This window comes from Podarcis filfolensis (genome assembly GCF_964270895.1).
Source record: "Podarcis filfolensis genome assembly, chromosome: 14".
In the NCBI taxonomy this organism is placed as follows: Eukaryota; Metazoa; Chordata; class Lepidosauria; order Squamata; family Lacertidae; genus Podarcis; species Podarcis filfolensis.
This window is the reverse complement of record NC_139616.1, coordinates 28,744,166-28,761,918: the sequence shown is the minus strand read 5'-3', so window position 1 is coordinate 28,761,918 and position 17,753 is coordinate 28,744,166. Positions and strand designations below refer to the sequence as shown.

General features: G+C 45.3%; 1 protein-coding gene across 2 annotated transcripts in view; it reads left to right on the top strand.

Annotated features, from left to right (window-relative positions):
- Positions 1-17,753, top strand: part of CACNG3 (calcium voltage-gated channel auxiliary subunit gamma 3) — a 68,677-nt gene that overhangs the window by 48,739 nt on the left and 2,185 nt on the right. The window contains exons 2-3 of one of the 2 annotated variants that reach the window (XM_083584685.1): positions 9,506-9,589; positions 14,210-14,344. In XM_083584685.1, the coding sequence (XP_083440811.1) occupies positions 9,506-9,589; positions 14,210-14,344 (219 nt within the window). Of the gene's footprint in view, positions 1-9,505; positions 9,590-14,203; positions 14,345-17,753 lie in introns of both variants that reach the window. The other variant, XM_083584684.1, reaches the window with a different exon arrangement.

Here is a 17,753-nt window from a genome sequence, read left to right as displayed (position 1 = left end):
CAACAAGGCTCCATTCCCGTTAATTTCAATCCTCCTGAAATGTGGTTTTCACAAGAGTCATTGGTGGATCAGGACCAGCCACAGATTCACACACCCATAACCAGGGAGAAGAGCACATCAGAAGAGAAAGGATCATCTGTGCTGTAGTCATTCACTTGGGGCCCATTCAAATAGCAGGCCTCTTTGGATGGGGATGGGGACACCATCCAGACTGGGGGTGGAGACACCTCCTAAGCCACAGGGAGGTTAGGCTGGCCTCAATCAGAGCCAGGGCTTTCTCGGCCGTGGCCCCGATCTGTCACAAGAGACTAGGGCCCTGCAGGACTTGACATCTTTCCACAGGGCCTGCAAGACAGAGCTGTTCCACCAGGCCTTTGGCCAAGGCACATCTGACCCCCTCCTTCGGTAATCCACATAGAACTCTAGCCCAATGGTTGCCATTAATTTGATTTTGAATTGGTTTTAGAATGAATTGATTTTAGAATGCATTTCAATTAATTGATTGTGATTTTATGTAAACTGTGTTACTTTTATTGTTGTTAGCTGCTCTGAGCCTGGCTTCGGCTGGGGAGGGCAGGATATGAATAAAATATTATTATTATTATTATTATTATTATTATTATTATTATTATTATTGAAGTGAAGCTCGACTGGGGACAAAGAATGCAAGAAACTAGGGGCCATGTCTAGTGAGGACTCTGAAGGTGTGGTCTGATCTGGTTCCACTTCCAGAGCCAAGAAGGGAGGACTCCTGTTCAAAGTCTTCCTACGAAGCTGCTTAGGCAGGGGCAGACTCAATGCATTTTGCTACCTGACGTGATGTTGCCCTTTCCCCAGGCGTGCAAACTCCTAGGGGCAGAAGCAGTCCCCCACCACGAAAAAGTATTAATATTAATTAATATTCAGGGGGCATTTGGCTCCACCCCCTGATGTCGCGCAGTGTCACACGCATGACATCATGATGTGCAGTGTCACACACAGGCCCCCTCAACCCCCTTAAGAAGATGGCACCTCAGCCCTTCCCCATTCATACACAGAAGCTGACTAAACATTAATTCTTCCTACAAGGTGGTTAGCTTGCAAACATCCTACATTGCTTCTGAGAGGTAGCAAGTGCAGCATAATGAGACACAGCCCTAACCTCCAACATCTGCCTGCACCTCATCTCTCTCTTTGCCTAATGGTTGAAATGGCCCTGCTTAGGCAGAAGGTTTCTCTACAGAGGAAGTGTATCTGTTTAGCTGGATAGCAGCAAACACTTTTCAAGCAAGAAATGTGACCTGAGGGGCTCTGCATTCCAAAGCATCTGGGAGGCGACACGTTAGATAGGACTGATCTGCTGCTGCCCTTCTGAGACTTGGGGATTCATTCTGGAACAAAAAGATATAAATCCAAATAAAGAAATTAGTGTTGCAGCAGTGGGAGGGGGGGATTAAAGGGGATATCTGGAAGAAGTCCCAGCTAGGAAAAGCCAAATATGCCCATTTCAGTTTGTCTCACTTTTTCCTTTCTCCATTCTTAAGTCCAGATCTCCACATTTTCACATCAGTTAGCTGCTGCTGCTGCTGCTGCTGTTGTTGTTAAAGTCCCCACGAAAATTCACCAGCATTTTAGTATGATTTTTCCCCAAATAACATTTACATCCTAATGGAGTTTTGTGTTATATTCATATTTTTGTGAGGCAATTTCCCTGAATGCATTTTAAAATGTTATGTTTACTAAAATATGTCTTTCTATGCACATTCTACCTTATATTTCCATTTTTATGCATATTAGAGAGAATTGCATTGTGATTTTGAAGGCTGTCTGTGTTTCGGTTTATGTATAGTTTCGAAAAGTGTGAATTAAGTCATGTCCTCCTTTAAATACGAACTGAGTTGAATCTCCCTCTCCTTCCCTACTCCCAGCTAGGAATGGGAGATCCTCGACCTTCAGCTGGGGACTGCTGTGGAAGCGCAGCGAGGGTCTGAAAGAGCTGGTCTTGTAGGGTTGATTTTAATCTCCAGGGCGTGCTTTAGTTGATGAGCTGCACTGTCTATTATGATTCCAGGCTTTGGATCTAGTTTAGGGGAATTGTCTTGGGTGGTTAAGGGCCATCTGGGGAGTGTTCCATAGGACTGGCTTGCTTCCTAAGGCTGGGAGGGCAGGGTGAGAAAGAGTTAAAGCAGCTGCTGAGGAATCCAGGCCAGGAGACCGTTTCTGGAAATGAGTGAGCAATGTGAATTCGAGGGAACTGAGTTGGATTCAAACCGCTGCATGCTGAGCCAGCCTGGCCCTTAGGGGAAAGGGAGATGCTATGTGCAGAGGAGAGACCGCTTTCTGCAGTGGTGCTGAGCGAGGCAGCCGATATATGGCCACACACCCAAAAGCACAAACAAATCCAGCAAGGTTTGCTCCTAAAAAAGTATCATCTCCTATTTGTGCACCTCTTGTGACTTCCAGAACCGTCTTACTTGCCCCCCTTCCCCCCCCCCCGAAGCAACACTGAAAGGCAGGATGTGAGAACCCCCCCAGTTGCAGGAGTTACAAGGGATACAGCATATTTACTGATGTTCTTATTAATATTTTAATTTGTCTTACTGTAATTTTGTAGGCTGCAATTTAGGTGAAATGTTTAGGGAAGAATTTCCTTACAATCAAAGAAAGTGATTGTAGCAAGATGAAATTGATATGTCTTACACAGACTGCCCTGGTCTTTTACATTTTGAGTGTGTAAGTCATGGAGAAGCCTAAGTCAGGGGTTTTGCTGCATATTCCTCTAATGAAAGCTTAGCTAACTGGTCTATTGATCTGGACTTGTTAGAAGTTGGTTTGTATGCTCCCAGGCAACCTCAGCTTCATCCATATAATGACACCTCTGCTAGGAATAATAACAATCTTGGCACAACAGAGACTGAATCTCCTTCATCAGGGGAACTTTTATGTGACCGACATCTCCTGATGCGTTGGAAAATAAAGTTTTGGGCCTGAATGCCATAATTGGTATACCGGTCAGGAATTCTGAATGTAGCCCCGTGGATAAGACCTACCAGCAAAGAAACTGTAGTTAGTGATGGTTTGAAGGTAGACCTATACGAGGATAGGTGCGAGTTCGCTAAGTCCCTATCAGATTCAGTAACCAAACAATTAAATGGCATTGATCAAGGTTGGAACTTGAACTCAGAAATCTGCTTTTACACCAATATAAATGCTCCAGATGGACTTGGAGGAGTGGTTTCCCATTCTTAATCCCTTCAGAGCCAAGGCTACTGATAGTCGATGGGTATGCTGATAACCCACTTGCTACCATCCAAGGAAATGATCGTGGCACGTCACCTAATCTAATTTGTTCAAACCCCAATCTGGGATCTTTCGGAGGAAGTCTGAAGGCTTCAGGTCAGCACTCCACATTTCCTGTTCTACAGCTTAAGACAGGAGGAAAAGGCAGTGTACAGTAGATTAATAAACATACAGTGGTACCTTGGTTTACGAACTTAATCCATTCCGGAAGTCTGTTCTTAAACCAAAGCGTTCTTAAACCAAGATGTGCTTTCCCATAGCAGCGGGGAACTCAATTTACAAATGGAACACACTCAACAGGAAGTGAAACATGTTCTTATTCCAAAGCAAAGTTTACAAACCAAAACACCTTCTTCCGGGTTTGCAGCGTTCTTAATCCAAGTTGTTCATAAACTAAGTTGTTCTTAAACCAAGGAACCACTGTACTTGGAAAGCAAGCGAATGAGGAGGGAAGTCTAGTTTCCAGTGATGATTCTTCTAGAAAGAGGTCCCCAGATGTTCTACAAGTGGTCATTCATAACTGGCCAGTGAAGAAACCCAGTGGAATAATGAAAAAAGATTCTGAACTGCAAGACAGAATTCAAGCCATTGTAGGGACTTCCCTGGATTTAGGAAATGGTTGATGGGATAAATTTTGATCTCTATATGTTTGCTGACAGAGAGCTGTTATTCAAACTAAAAGGTTGTCCAAATAACTCCCCGCACCCCAATCTGGAAAAGGCAGTTTGAGAGGAAGGAACAAGAAGTTCTTAAGTCACAAGTGTCCTGCACTTGTCACCTAGCCTAATAATATCCAGATATGCTCCAATAGACAAGAAGGGAAGATTCATTATATTGGCCCAAATGCAGGTATTGGGGAAAATATGCCCAAAATAGAAATATGCCCCCAAACTACCCTGCTAGCAATCCATTTTCCAGATATCAAAGGGATTATCCATTAACAAACACTCATGATAAATCCAGGCCTAGGGGTAATTACAGAAAAGCATATTATGATACCTTCAGCTCTCCTCTAAGATACCATACCTGATTAGAAAACATCCAGAAATGTCTTAATATTCTTTCATGGAACCTGACGGGTTGGGATAATAAGAAGGCAGATAAGCATATTTGTATGCTCCAGCAATTTGATATAATATGTTTGCAAGAGATTTCGTCACACAAACTTAACCCTCCTCCCCACTTACAGGGTCATAACTCTTTTAACCAGCCAGCTGATAAGAAATTGAAAAGGGGCCAAGGAAGTGGGGAGCTGACTACCTTTATATTGTTATGAGTTGGGGGGAATAGGCTGCATGCTTAAGTCCCGTTTCTGATTCCTGGATCCAGCACAGATTCAATTGCAGGACTAGCCAGGCCAGCCTGGTAACGGTCCACTAAGTATGTGTCCTTAAGGTAACAAAGAAAGTGGCTCTCTGCCAGAGGGCAAATGTGTGGGCCTCGCTCCCTTAACTGTTTGTTAGAAAGACAAAAGGCCAGAGTGGAGAGTCGGGTTATGTGAGCTAGATGTTGGGTGCAAAGGCTACAGGCTGGGAAGGCAGAGAGAGAGAGCCATGCCTGATTTCTGAAGGAATCAAAGGCTGTGGCTGTGGAAGCAGCGGCGTTCCAAGGTGGGGGCAGGGGGTGGTCCGCCCCAGTGCCATTCCAAAGGAGGAGTGACAAAAAGCCAACCCCCCAATCGGCGGCACGCCCCCTAGGATGTGCGCCACTCCGGGTATCAGAGCAGGTTGCTCCGCCTCTGTGTTTGGAAGAAGCAAAGGTGTCTTTGAGTGTTGATGCTGTGAACTCCTCCAGCATAGGCTCAGGCTGTATATATATGTAAATAAACCAGTTATCATAAAGACACTACCGTCTCCAAAATGAAAAACTCAACTCAACAATTTTGAGGTCTTCTTAAAAATAGCTCAACAACTTTCAGGGTGTCCTGGTTATTACTTTTTTAAATATGGCAGCCCTACCACTGCACCTCATTCGAAAGGAAACACGAACCCTGGGCAAGTGCCTGAAACCCTTGGAATCTCATATCGCTTGGAGTTTGGGGTGGCGTGCGATAATATCATTTGGCAGGGGAAGTTTTGATAGCAGATTTTGGAATTCAAAATAATTACCTGTTGTCAATACAAAGCAGAACTGAATTAGGAATCTTTCTTTTCTTTATAAATATCTCCCTTCTCCCTACTAATTGTCTGGCCCTGACCACCAAGATTTGGGCAGGTGTAAGATCCCGAACCAGAGCAGCTCAGTCATAAATTCCCCTCAGCATTTATACGTTTTTGTGGACTGGAGCAATTAGAGAGGATCTTTTGGTACCTTTAGGCTTGGGAAATATTTTCCTAACCTAATATTGTTATTTGTACAAGAAATATAATACACAGGCCTGAAAATGTTGGAATTTGTATTCCAACATAATTCCTATATTCCTCACGGGAGTCCTGTAGACATATCTAAGGGTCAATATACTTATTTGAGCAGACATGGTGGAAGTGCTATCGATCACATTATAGTCGCTCCTTCATTACTCACTGCTGCGAACACCTTTGAAGTATTAGAACAAACAGAAAGTGATTGCTTTCAAATATCAGTGACCCCATGTCCTTTCATAGAACGCATACCAACCACCAAATCTGCAGGAGTGTGTGGAGAAATACACGGTGTGAAAAGACTGAAATGCTCTCACAGATTGAACAGCGATATTCAAGAGACACCCCAACTTTTGCCCCAACTTTTTATGAGCAAATCTCCAAATCATGTTGATGCCCGTGGGGGCATGTCATGTGTCCCAGGGGCATGCGTGCATCCCGGGGGCGTGGTGCGCCGCCCGTGGGGTCATGGTGCTCGGCGCAGTGGGGGGGTGGCGCTTGTCCAGGGGCAGCCGCAATGGTACCCCCCCTCCCCGATGGTGCCGGGGGCAATACGCTCCCCCTGCCCCCCATTCCTCTGCCAGTGTGTCTTCCAGCAAATTGTCACAAAACTCAGGCCCTATGAAATAACTTCTACAATTAATAACTACACACAATCAACACACCTTGGCTGGTTTGATGGTCGATGCAAAATGGCTAGGAAAGTTTTGGCTAAGGCTATTAAGGATTTGCATAAGAATCCATGGAAAATTTGGTCAAACATAGATTGGAACACAAGAGTCTGCTCAAAAGCAAGAAAGTTGAATATACGAAAACCCAGTGGCAGGGATTGGGACTAGCAGTGATGGAACAGAGGGAAGACAATTTCTGGGAACTAGTGGCCCAGGGTTTAAATGAAGTGAGATCACCACAGGAAATCTCAGTTCCTGCCTCTGACTGGGTGACATATTTCTCCAACATATTTGGTGGTCAGTTTGGGCAATCACATGCACCAGCAGTGTATAAGAATTTCTCAAAGCTACCTGAATAGCAGACAGCCTCCTGTAATCATAGATTCATAGAACTGTAGAGTTGGAAGAGACTACAAGGATCATCTAGCCCCATCTCCTGCAATGCAGGAACCTTTCATGCAACGTGGGGCTCAAACCCACAGCACTGAGATTAAGACTTTAATGCTCTACTGACTGAGATAAAGGCCCTCATTTCTTGCCTGGAATCAAATAAAGCTCCTGGAGAAGATATGCTTCCACCTGAGCTCTCTAAGGCAGTGTTCCCCAACCTTGGGCCTCCAGCTGTTTTTGGACTACAACTCCCATCATCCTTTGCTAGCAAGACCAGTGGTCAAGGATGATGGGAATTGTAGTCCAAAAACAGCTAGAGGCCCAAGGTTGGGGAACACTGCTCTAAGGGATATTTAGAATGGCAGATGTCTATCCCAGCTGGCATGCTTGCCACCATCAACAATATGAGCCAAATGCCCTCTGGATGGAAAATGAGTATCATTTTCCTGATTTATAAGACAGGTGATAGGAAGGATCCACAAAACTATCAGCCGATTAGCTTGTTAGACATCTCAAAGCTATATGCATTACATCTCCTTCAAAAATCATCAGACTGGTTTGCAAGATAACATTTTTCATGAAGAACAAGCAGGATTCAGAAAAGGATACAGAACCATTGATTAAAGTTTTACTCTGAACCGTATTGTAAGGAAATATACTAAGAACATTAAGGATAGTCTTTATGTGGCCTTTATTGATCTTTCTGCTGCATCCAGCTCTATTAATCAAAACAAACTGTGGGAGAAATTTCAAATTGCTAACATTGACGGCAGACTTCTGCTATTGATCCAAGAACTATACAGTAATACAGAAAAGAGGGTCAGAGTAGGTTTAAATGGTGGTATGACTGATGCTTTTAAAATGTCATAAGGAGTGAAACAAGGAGTGCACTTTGGCTCCCACTCTTTTTAACGTTTATATTAACAATTTGGTGCCATATTTAGCCAATTCAGACTCCCCCTCTCCGGTAATTAGGCACAGAAATATCTTAATATTGATGTATGCAGATGATTTAGTGCTCCTCTTTCTTCCCCAATTGCCCCCCCCAAAAAAAAAATCTATTGGAGGTGTTCAGCACATACTGTTAACAGAAGAATTAAGACCAAGATTGTGATTTTTGGCACAGTCCTAGTTATAAATGGTGCTTAGATCAGCAAGTTATATAACAAATTCACTCGTTTAGATACTTGGGTGTACCCTTTAGTGAAACCCTCTCCTGGAGGTGTTATATGAAGACAGTGAAAACACAGAAAGCCATAGGGAGATTGATGGAGTTCTATTGCAATAAGGAAGGGCAGCTGATTGAACCTAAGGATATTTGGTAGCAAAGCACTTGCTCTGATTTGAACTCCATTAAAATTTTGGAAACTGTGCAGAATATTATTTTTTTCAAAAGCTATACTCTACCATCAGGAATATCAGCAGCTCTTCTTCATACAGAATCCGAGAGGCCAACAATTAAGGCAAGAGCAGACTGTGCTCATTTAAAGTATATTTATTTTAAATTGCTACTACCATATGCCTATTGAGCATTTTCCTGTGCTATATGGAACTGGGTGATAACCAATTCTGGAAAGCAGCTTGTCCAGATGTTCTAGACTATCATTATTTTCCAGATCTGAGCTCTGCTTTGACCTTGAATACGTGTCAGCTAAGGGATTGGCTCTTCTGGATAGAATCCAGAAGGGACCTACAACTAATTAGAAACACCAGATTTCCCCCTTGATACCCACTCATGAGGACAGAGCATTTTAGAGCTGGTTCTCTGACCAAACTCTCACCAGTTTCCTTAAGAAATGATTTTATTGAGCTGTATCTCCATGTGATACCTATTGCCGTATTGGATGGTTGCTAAAACAAGCTCCTATACACAGGCAGACCTGGTATTTATGGTCCATCTCAGATGGAAGACATCTCTCATTCTCTATTAGCCTGCCCCTTATTATAGAGATACAAGAGATCACTTTCTGAAACCTTTCTTCACATAAGCAAGTAGCAACACCCTGGCAGAAATGGTTCAGTTTCTTTTGAGTGACAATAATAACTGTGTAACACAGAGAGTGGCCTTCTATGCACTGGCTGCCAAGAAAGAAAGAAAGAAAGAAAGAAAGAAAGAAAGAAAGAAAGAAAGAAAGAAAGAGTTAGATAAAATTGCTATAAATTGTTTTGGCTTGATTTGATTTGATTGTGTTGGTGTCTCTGGTAACTTCTGTCTCTTACAGCGTGGATGCTGGCAAATTGGATTTTAAAAAGGCAAAATAATAGAATTGGATTTGTCAGAGGTACACAATGCTCAGGAACTTGGCAAAATCTTTTTTATATTATGGATTTTTATTTTATGGATGTATGTCCTGTGCTATATTATCAATACTGTTGACTAATACACGTTTGTCATGGCCTTTGGCTAGAAGAGCAGACTTATGAACCTGAACAATCAAAATTGTCTGGCAGGGGAACTGAACAGCTTGGAGAATGGTGGACTGTTCTTCACTAGAGGTTTTTAGATTCCAGATAGCAGCCTATCAGGGATGCTGTAGGTATTTTCTGCATCAATGGGGGGTGGGCAAACCTTTGAGGTTGCCTTCCAACCCTATCATAGTAAAACTATGAAATTCACTTGGGATCTGGTGATGGCCACCATATTGGACAGTTTTAAGATGGACTGAGACAATTTAACAGAGGGCAAGAGGGTGGGGGTTTGGGGGGGGTTGTCAGCATTGCATGCTGAACTGCCTGGGCCAGGGGTCTGATCCAGCAGAGCTTTTATGGTGTTCTTAAGCATATTTTCTCTTCTTTATTCCTTAGGGACGTTCAGAGGAATCTGTAAGCAAATCAATCATTTCCCAGAGGATGCTGACTATGAACAGGATGCAGCTGAATACCTCCTGCGTAAGGTTTACAACCTCCCGGGCAACTACAATTCTGTGCTTGTTGGGGGGGGTCTACACACAGAAGGGATGGGGCTCACCCCTGTAGACAACTGAGTGGCCAGCAAAATCCAGCTGGAGATTTCCTTGTCAGAGTATGTGTGAATCCCACTTTTGATGGAGCTTTTTGAATTTTCCCTGAGCATTAAGGATAAGTTGTGGGGTGTATTTTTCAATGCAGTGCATTAACTAATCACTTTCCTTATTTCGTTCATTTGCAACAGTGTCCTTTTCTCCCTTGGACTGACATCATTAAAAGATCATATCTCTGAAAGGGATAGGCGAATCTGTCCCTTTTGGTTCTCTCGTTTTTCCAATATTAAATTCAATTCGTATTTCTGCAGCAGTTTGAGGATTCTTTTTCTTCTTCTTCTTTTAATCCACATGAAACTTTATCAGCTTTTCTGTGTGAATTTCTCCAGATAAACACATTTCTCTATGGCAGGCATATTTTTTGCACTGGAAAATCATGCCTCTGAATGCCAGTTGTTGGGAATCACAAGCAGGGAGAGCTGTTGTTGTGCTCAGGTCTTACTTGGGGGCATCTGGTTGGCCATTGTAAGAACAGGAGGCTGGACTAGACGGACCAGTGGCTGGATCCAGCAGGCTCATCTTGTGTTTTTCTAATATAATGCATCACTTAATGTCATTCTCATCAATTTTATGCATCTTTTCCCCTAATATAGGCATTTCTCTACATTTTTTTTGACTGGAGAGCTGCACTGTTAAATAAGTGCAAATTTCAGTTCTTCAAGGGTGAATTAGGCAGTTTCTTATCCAAATGCAAACAAAGTTGAATTTCTCCCCATCCCTCATCAGAAGTTTTTATACTTGTTTCAAGATCCAGTCACCTGGGCAGGATGTGATGAGTGAAGGGATGGACAGATCGGCTTAAGCCCCATCCTTATCTGTTTCCCTCAGTCTGTTCTGCCCCCTATTTTTGCAGACTTTCCGAAAGAACCCATGAAAAATCCACATGTAAATTATGTGTGTTTTGTACCCAACGTTTCCTGGAAAATACACATTTCCCAGTGCATTTCCTCCCCAAAATATGCATTTTGTATGCATTTTTATTCTAAAGATGCATATCTTTATGCAGACATTTTTGAACCAAACTGTATAGCCATGGGTGCCAACTCATGGGGGCTGAGCCCTTGCGGTCACCTTCCAATATTTTTAGTAGTGAGCTATGCCCCCCTAATGTCCCAAAAAATTAGAGGGCGGAAGAGGCTGAGCATGGAGCCAAGCGTGGCATGGCTTCAGTGACTGGCTCCTTCTCCTTCTCCTCTTGCCATGGAGGAGAAAGAGGACTGAAGCAGCCCCCCACCAATGGCAATGGCGGGAGGAGGAGCTGCCAGTCATTGAAGCCATACTGTTGCCACATTTGGTTCTGCCCCCAGCTCATTCTGATGCCCTGACATCACACACAATGTCACACACACGACATTGCCCGTCCCCCCATATCACCCTTGGAAGCTGGCGCCTCTGTGCATAGCCCAGGTGATAGTTGCATTCTCATCCACAATAGAATTTGGAAACGTCAATTCAAGTCAGTCCTCTGTGACAAGCAGACCAAACAAATTCATCCCCCATCACTTGACAGAGGATTTAGTCCTCCCAAAAAAATGTACCCAGTAAATTAAAAGCTCCAGGGCTTACCTGAATATCAGGAGGAGAAATCTAGGCAGCTGCCTGGGCTGGCAAGATGTAGGAAATAGCAAAAATGCAAGAAATAATTATGTCAGTCTGGAGAACCGATCCCATGTTGAGATATTATTTGGCTTGTGTGCAGCGGAACCAATGTGGGAACAGCGCCCTTCACAGACTCACTGTCACAATGTGTCTCCATAGAGCAGTAGAGACTGGTGGGGCAGAAGGAAGGGAGCCCAACAGTAGGTGGCGCCAGAGCCAGTGACAGGCAGAGCCAACTAACTCTCATTTTGTCTCCTCCTGCTCCTTGTCCTTCTTCATCCTCCTCATCATGAATGTGCAGGCGTCCCCCCCACTTACATGTGATCGACATGCACGCGACCACATATACGCATGGCGCCAGGAAATAAATAACTAATTCAATTCAAACCTGGAAGTGGCTGGTGAGAGCTGGAGAGTCTTCCCCAGAGCCTGAAATGGATATCAGTGAGGGCGGAGGAAGCCCTGAAGAGACTGGAGGCGCAGCAAGACTTTGTTTAGGCTGCTCAGCCTCCCTGCCTAACAGCTGATGTGTGCGGTACAGTAGCAATGCCAGCCACTTTTCAGCTCATCCTCCAGCCTGCAGTCAACCCCAGAGCTTCAGTTCAAGTTGTGGATATTTTTGGATACGGTATTTTTGGTCTGGATTGGAGAGAGTGCGGCAGAGGGCAATTTAAGGGTGCTTAGAGGGTGCTTCCCACTTCCCACTATTTCACTTCTGCGCGCGGAGGGCCCAGAATATAACACTTTGTAAGTGTTGGGTGGGGGCCACCCATTTTCATTGCCTTCTAAACCACCCTCTCAGGGCAATTCATGCACAAGTTAATTAAAAGCAGTTATAACGGAGATTATAATGGAGAAATTGACAAGCAAAGTTCAGGAAATAACACAACATAAGAAATCCAATAACTTTAACAAAATGTGGTTTAGCTATATGACATATGTTTTGTCAAAGGAACATGGTTATAAACCACAAAAAAGGCATAGAAATCTGTGGAACAGCTTTTATTAAAGTGACTCTTAATAAATATGCTTTGAAACTTTGTGTTGGGGAAATTAAAGTGGGGGGCAACTTATTCTATTATTTACTTAAGTATGTAAAATCAAGAAACTTTTTTTAACAAAGAAAACCAGTTAAAACACAAAAACAACAAATTCGTTTAAAACAAGACTAAAACCCTAACAAAGAGACACTCGTGGTAAAGATCCTGTTAGAACAAAAATGTCTTCAATTGCTTCCAGAAAGTGCTCATCATATCATCTTGACAGAGATGCTATTCCAGGGGCAGCTACACTAACAGCAACTTCATCCCCCCACATCCCACTGAGTTCTTCAAGGCCAGCACAGAGACTAAGGGGGAGGCAAGCCTAAGCCCTGGGCAGGTTTTAAGCTGGTGGGTTCATGACATTGGTGGGTGGGACTTTAATCAAGGCTTCCCTGAACTGAGCTGTGCTTCTCTGGTCCTTGCACCAGAGCTGAGCTTCTGAGCAGTCTTCATGATGTCCCGAGTCCCTCCCCATTCTTGGGGTCCTGTAGCCAGTGAGAATTAGAATCTAAGAGATTCTAATTCTCACTGGCTACAGGAGAATTAGAATCTCTTAGATTCTAATTCTCACTGGAGATTCTAATTCTAATTCTGTGCTTTTATCTTTATTTTTCTTTTCTCTTTTATTATGTGTTCTTGTATTTATGTTTTTGTAAAACTTCAATAAATATTTCTTTAAAAAAAAAAGAGTATTAGAATCTAAGAGAGGCAGTTGCTGAACTAGTTTCTTTAAAAGACAAGAACCTTAGCTGGCCGCTTTAGGGTCCTCACCAGCATCCCCCAAAGAATAAGCAAAATTTCAAGAGCTACAATTAGGTGACGTTTCCCTCCAGGCTGATGGGTGGGCCTTTCTTTCTTGTAATGGGTAGAGTGCTAGACTGTCAATGACTGGCTGGATGATGAGGAGTAGTGAGAAGCTCCAGCCAGAGACCCCCTAGAGAAGCCTCAGAAGAGGAAGGCTCCAAGCCAGAGGAGTGGTGGTGGGACATGGAAGACAGGTCAGAGGATGAAGGTGCAGGGGGCGGAATGGTTGGATGCGGAACAAGCAACAGGCTCAAGTGAGAGAGAGGAGGAAGAGGCAGAAAGCACTGCAGACATAGGACAGGCTGCTGAGGAGGAGGCAGGGACTGAGGTTGCAACAGATTCACGGGAGCCAGCCGGTTCTACTGTATTCAGCTCCCCTCCTGTCTTGTCTCCAAGAGCTTTGCAGAGCAAAAAACAGAGAGAGCACAATGGGGGGGGCTCCCCTGAGGAGTTTAAGACTGCTTTACTGGGGCCAGTCTTGCTCATAGGTTTCTCTGTTTGTATTCTGTTTCCTTAAAACTTTACTGCTCGTCTCTGAGTCTCCGTGCTGATCTGCAACTAAACCATCACTAACATAGACTGAGACTCCCCACTCGGCCATGAAGCTCCCTGGGTGTGACTTTGGCCAATAACTGTCTCTCTCAGCCACTACCTCTCAGGGTTGTTGTGAGGATAGAATGAGCAGGAGGAGAACCACACACACCACCTTGAGCCCCTTGGAGGAAAAGGTGGGGTACAAATGTAATAAATATGTCATAATACCAGTCACCTGAATGGACCAGCCTCCACTAGTACTTTAACTAACATGCTACGGTAATGATGTGAGGGATCGCTTAGTCTGTAGAGCATGAGGCTCTTAATCTCAGGGTCGAGAGTTTGAGTCCCATGTTGGGCAAAAGATTCCTTCATTGCAGGAATTTGGTCTAGATGGTCCTTGTGGTGGCTTCCAATATTACAATTCTATGATTTCATGATTCTATGAGTGTAGTCTGAGCAGGATTTGCCTCTTCCCCTTCTCCTTCCTCCTCCTCGTCCAGGTGCAGTGAGAGCATCCAGTATCTTCCCCATCTTGAGTGTGGGTCTGCTGTTCTTCGGAGGTCTCTGTGTGGCAGCCAGTGAGTTCTACAAGAGCAAACTCAACGTCATCTTGAGTGCAGGGATTTTTTTTGTATCGGCAGGTGAGTCCCAAGTCACTTCTCCACTGTCTATGCTGCTTCACATAAGATCAAAGCTCTGGCCTTTGCTGCCAAGGCTGACTCCCAGCAATGGGGTGCCAACCAGATTTGAATTCCGTGCTCCCAGAAGGCAACACTTTTGCTCTCCACCCTTCTGGCTCCATCTGGTCTATTCCAACTTTGCATGCCTATGAATGGGATAGCTGGGTATCTGTCCCAAAAGGGCCATAGAGCAGAACATCTGCCCTGAAAGCAGAGGGGTCCAGGTTCATCCCCCGACATCTCCAGATTTTGATATGGGATGCAGTGATTCTGTGTGAAGATTGAGCCCTCCTTCTCCTCCTCCTTGCCCATTAACCCTTGCCAAGAACTGCTGCTTAGGTCAGGAAGGGCCAAAGCTTAGTAGGCACAGCTCCTGCTTGGCATGCAGAAGGTCCCAGGTCTGGTTCTCTGCATCTCCAGGTAGGTCTGGAATGTCCCCTACCTGACACCCCGGAGAGCTGCTGCCCATCAATGTCAGCAATGCTGAGCTGGAAGTGTCAAAGGTCTGACTCAGTATAAGGCAACTTCTTATGTCTCTGAGCTGCTGCTGCAGCAACAGCAGCTTCAAAGGGATTTGGAGCCCCAGAATCCCTCTCAGAGCAGTTTCTGTGTACTTTGATGTATTTTACAAAACTCAGAATTGGCGCTCAACAGCAGCATCTTAATTCTGAAGTTAAAGGTTGAGCTGATAAGCCCTGTGTGATGTCTTAGCTAAGCTGGCGCTCTCTCTCTCGCTCTCTCTCGCTCTCTCTCGCTCTCTCGCTCTCTCTCTCTGTGTGTGTGTGTTGGAAGATGCTGTGCTTTTCTGAGGATGCTCTGCATTTTCTGGAAAGCTAAGCCAACCTTTGTTTCTTGGCAGAATGCAATTGCCTTTAGGGAAACAGCCAGAGGAGTAAATAAGATAATTCAGGGCAGCACAGTAAAAGGGTAACCACTGAATAACAGAAATGTCTTGGGACCAGGGTAGCTAAAGGACTCCCTCCAGCCATACAATCCTGCCCAGATATTTAAGGCCAGGTTCTGAGGTCCCGCTTGTATGGCCACCAGGAAAATAAATGAAATTGGTAGTACAAGCACTCTCTCTGTGGTGGCTCCACAGTTCTGGAACTGCCAGCTGGATGGATTCTGTTCAGGCTTGCAAGCAAGCTTTCAAAATGCACCTGTTCCAGGCTGCCTTTTCTCGACAGTCTCATGCTGCTGCCTTTCTGTGCCACTTTAAATGATCAAGTTCTTGCAAACGCAGAATAAGTGTGTTGTGGTACCTGTAGTGCTGCAAAATTCCACCGATCGAAGTAGTCAGCTTTGGGGGGCCACAGCCAGCTTGGTTCCATAGACTCATCCTAGTGCCCCGTACCCTACTATACCCTCCAACACCTTGAGTCCCCAAACCGGGGTCCATGTGCTCCCTCCCACGCTCCCAAGTCAGTCATGTGACCAGCGCAAGATCACTGAGCCCAAAAAACATGCTTTTTCGGGGCCAAGCTCACAAGGCACCCAAAAATGCACCATGAGATTGCAGCCCTGGGGGGGGGGGAGAACTTTGGGGGTTGCTTTTTTCTGGGCGAGGTCTTGGTACGTTCTCACTTGAGATCACAGCACCCCAAATGGCCGCTGTGCTCTCACACAAGAAAATGGGATGTCCCATTTTTCTGGGATACTTGGGTAAACCCTGACCTGCCCAGGCCTGTACAGAGCTTATCTGAGGTCCAAGGTGGGAGTCTTGTTAGAACAAAGTTATAAACACAAACAAAAAAACAGGCAGCCTCTGGCAGGGTAGCCCAGCCAGCTTAGCTCTCTGAGGCCCAGGGCAAGCGAACCCAGCTGCCCCACCCCCTGCGCAGGCCTGCCCTATAAAACGCATTATTCAGAAGAGTGGTTTCCATTGCAAGGAGGTCAAACATGAGACCAATCCGGTTGCAGGGCGTTCCAAAGGTGGAACGGGTACTACAGGGGTATACTAGGGGTATACACACATGACCCACTAAGGAAGATAGTCACACAATAAAATTCGAAACAGTAACAATTAATTGCACATTTATTCAAAATCCAATTAAAACTATGTGGTTTAATTAATTCAATGAAGCTGATGAACGTGATCCCGATACCAGCTTTTCAAAGGCTGATAGTCATTTACACTTCTGGTGCCCCCTGCACCCCCCCATGACTCTTAGCAACCCCTCCCCAAGAATCCTAGTGACCCCCAGGGGGCAGTACTGCCCACTTTGGGAAACACTGGATTGGCAGAACCTGCTGAAACCAGGCCTCTCCCATTCCCAGGAGGCTGCTGTGCCTTTGCACTGCCCTGGCCAATTCAACATCTGGAGAGGAGCAGCCATCTGGAGAGGAATGCGAGCGAGTGGCAAATGGCTTCCTTCCTGACTGCTGTCGTGGGCTATTTCGTGACAGTATCTTTGTCTCCAGGAAATCTTTTGTCTTTGGCTCCCTCCACAAACGCTCCACCCTAAAAAAAAGACAGAGAGCATTGTTCTCACTTCTTCAGCCGAGAGGAGTAGAGACACAAAGCAGCAAACAAAACGCTCTTGGCTCATTAACGCAACACAAAGCTCCTCTGTGGCAAGGAAGCAAGGGGGGCGCCTCATGCATGTTAGCTGAAAGGGTGCCCCCCCCCCTCCTGTTTCACACAGAGTCCAGAAAATGCCCCTGGGGTGCTGGCTGGTGCTGGTGTCAGGCAGGAATGCTGGAAGATGTGATAATGCGTCAAACTGATGGTGCATCTAGCTCAGTGTTCTTGCATTGGGTCTCCATCAGCTGTCAAGCAGTGGACACTCCCAGTCCTACCTGGAGATGTGGGGGATGAACCTGGAACCCTCTGCTTCCAGGGCAGATGTTCTGCTCTATGGCCCTTTTGGGACAGATACCCAGATATCCCATTCATAGGCATGCAAAGTTGGAGGAGACCATATGGAGGCAGAAGGGTGCAGAGCAAACGTGTTTCCTTCCAGGAGTTGAAATGAAAATAGCATGACTTCACCAAATATGTTGGTGTTTGTGTGCCACCAGTTCATCCCTTGCATACTGCAGAGTCCCATTCATCTCCTCTGACTGGATGAGCAAAGTGTCAGGAACTGGCTGTATGGGGAAGAGTGGCAGAAGCCACCTGACCAGAGCCCCCGGGGGAAAGCACAGAGGGAGAGGGTTTGGATCCTGGCTCCTGGTGGTGGGAAATCAGCCACACCCCAGAGGAGGGGGGAAGCTGGGAAGTGCTGGAGGCTGGGAGCTTGGAGGAGGATGAAGAGGAGGAAACAGGCAGGTGCCCCAGCCCACAGGAATCAGACTTGACAGCTCCACCAGAGCCACCCTGACAATTTCTCTGCTGACAGCCTGCAAGCCTCTTCCCTTCCACTCCTAG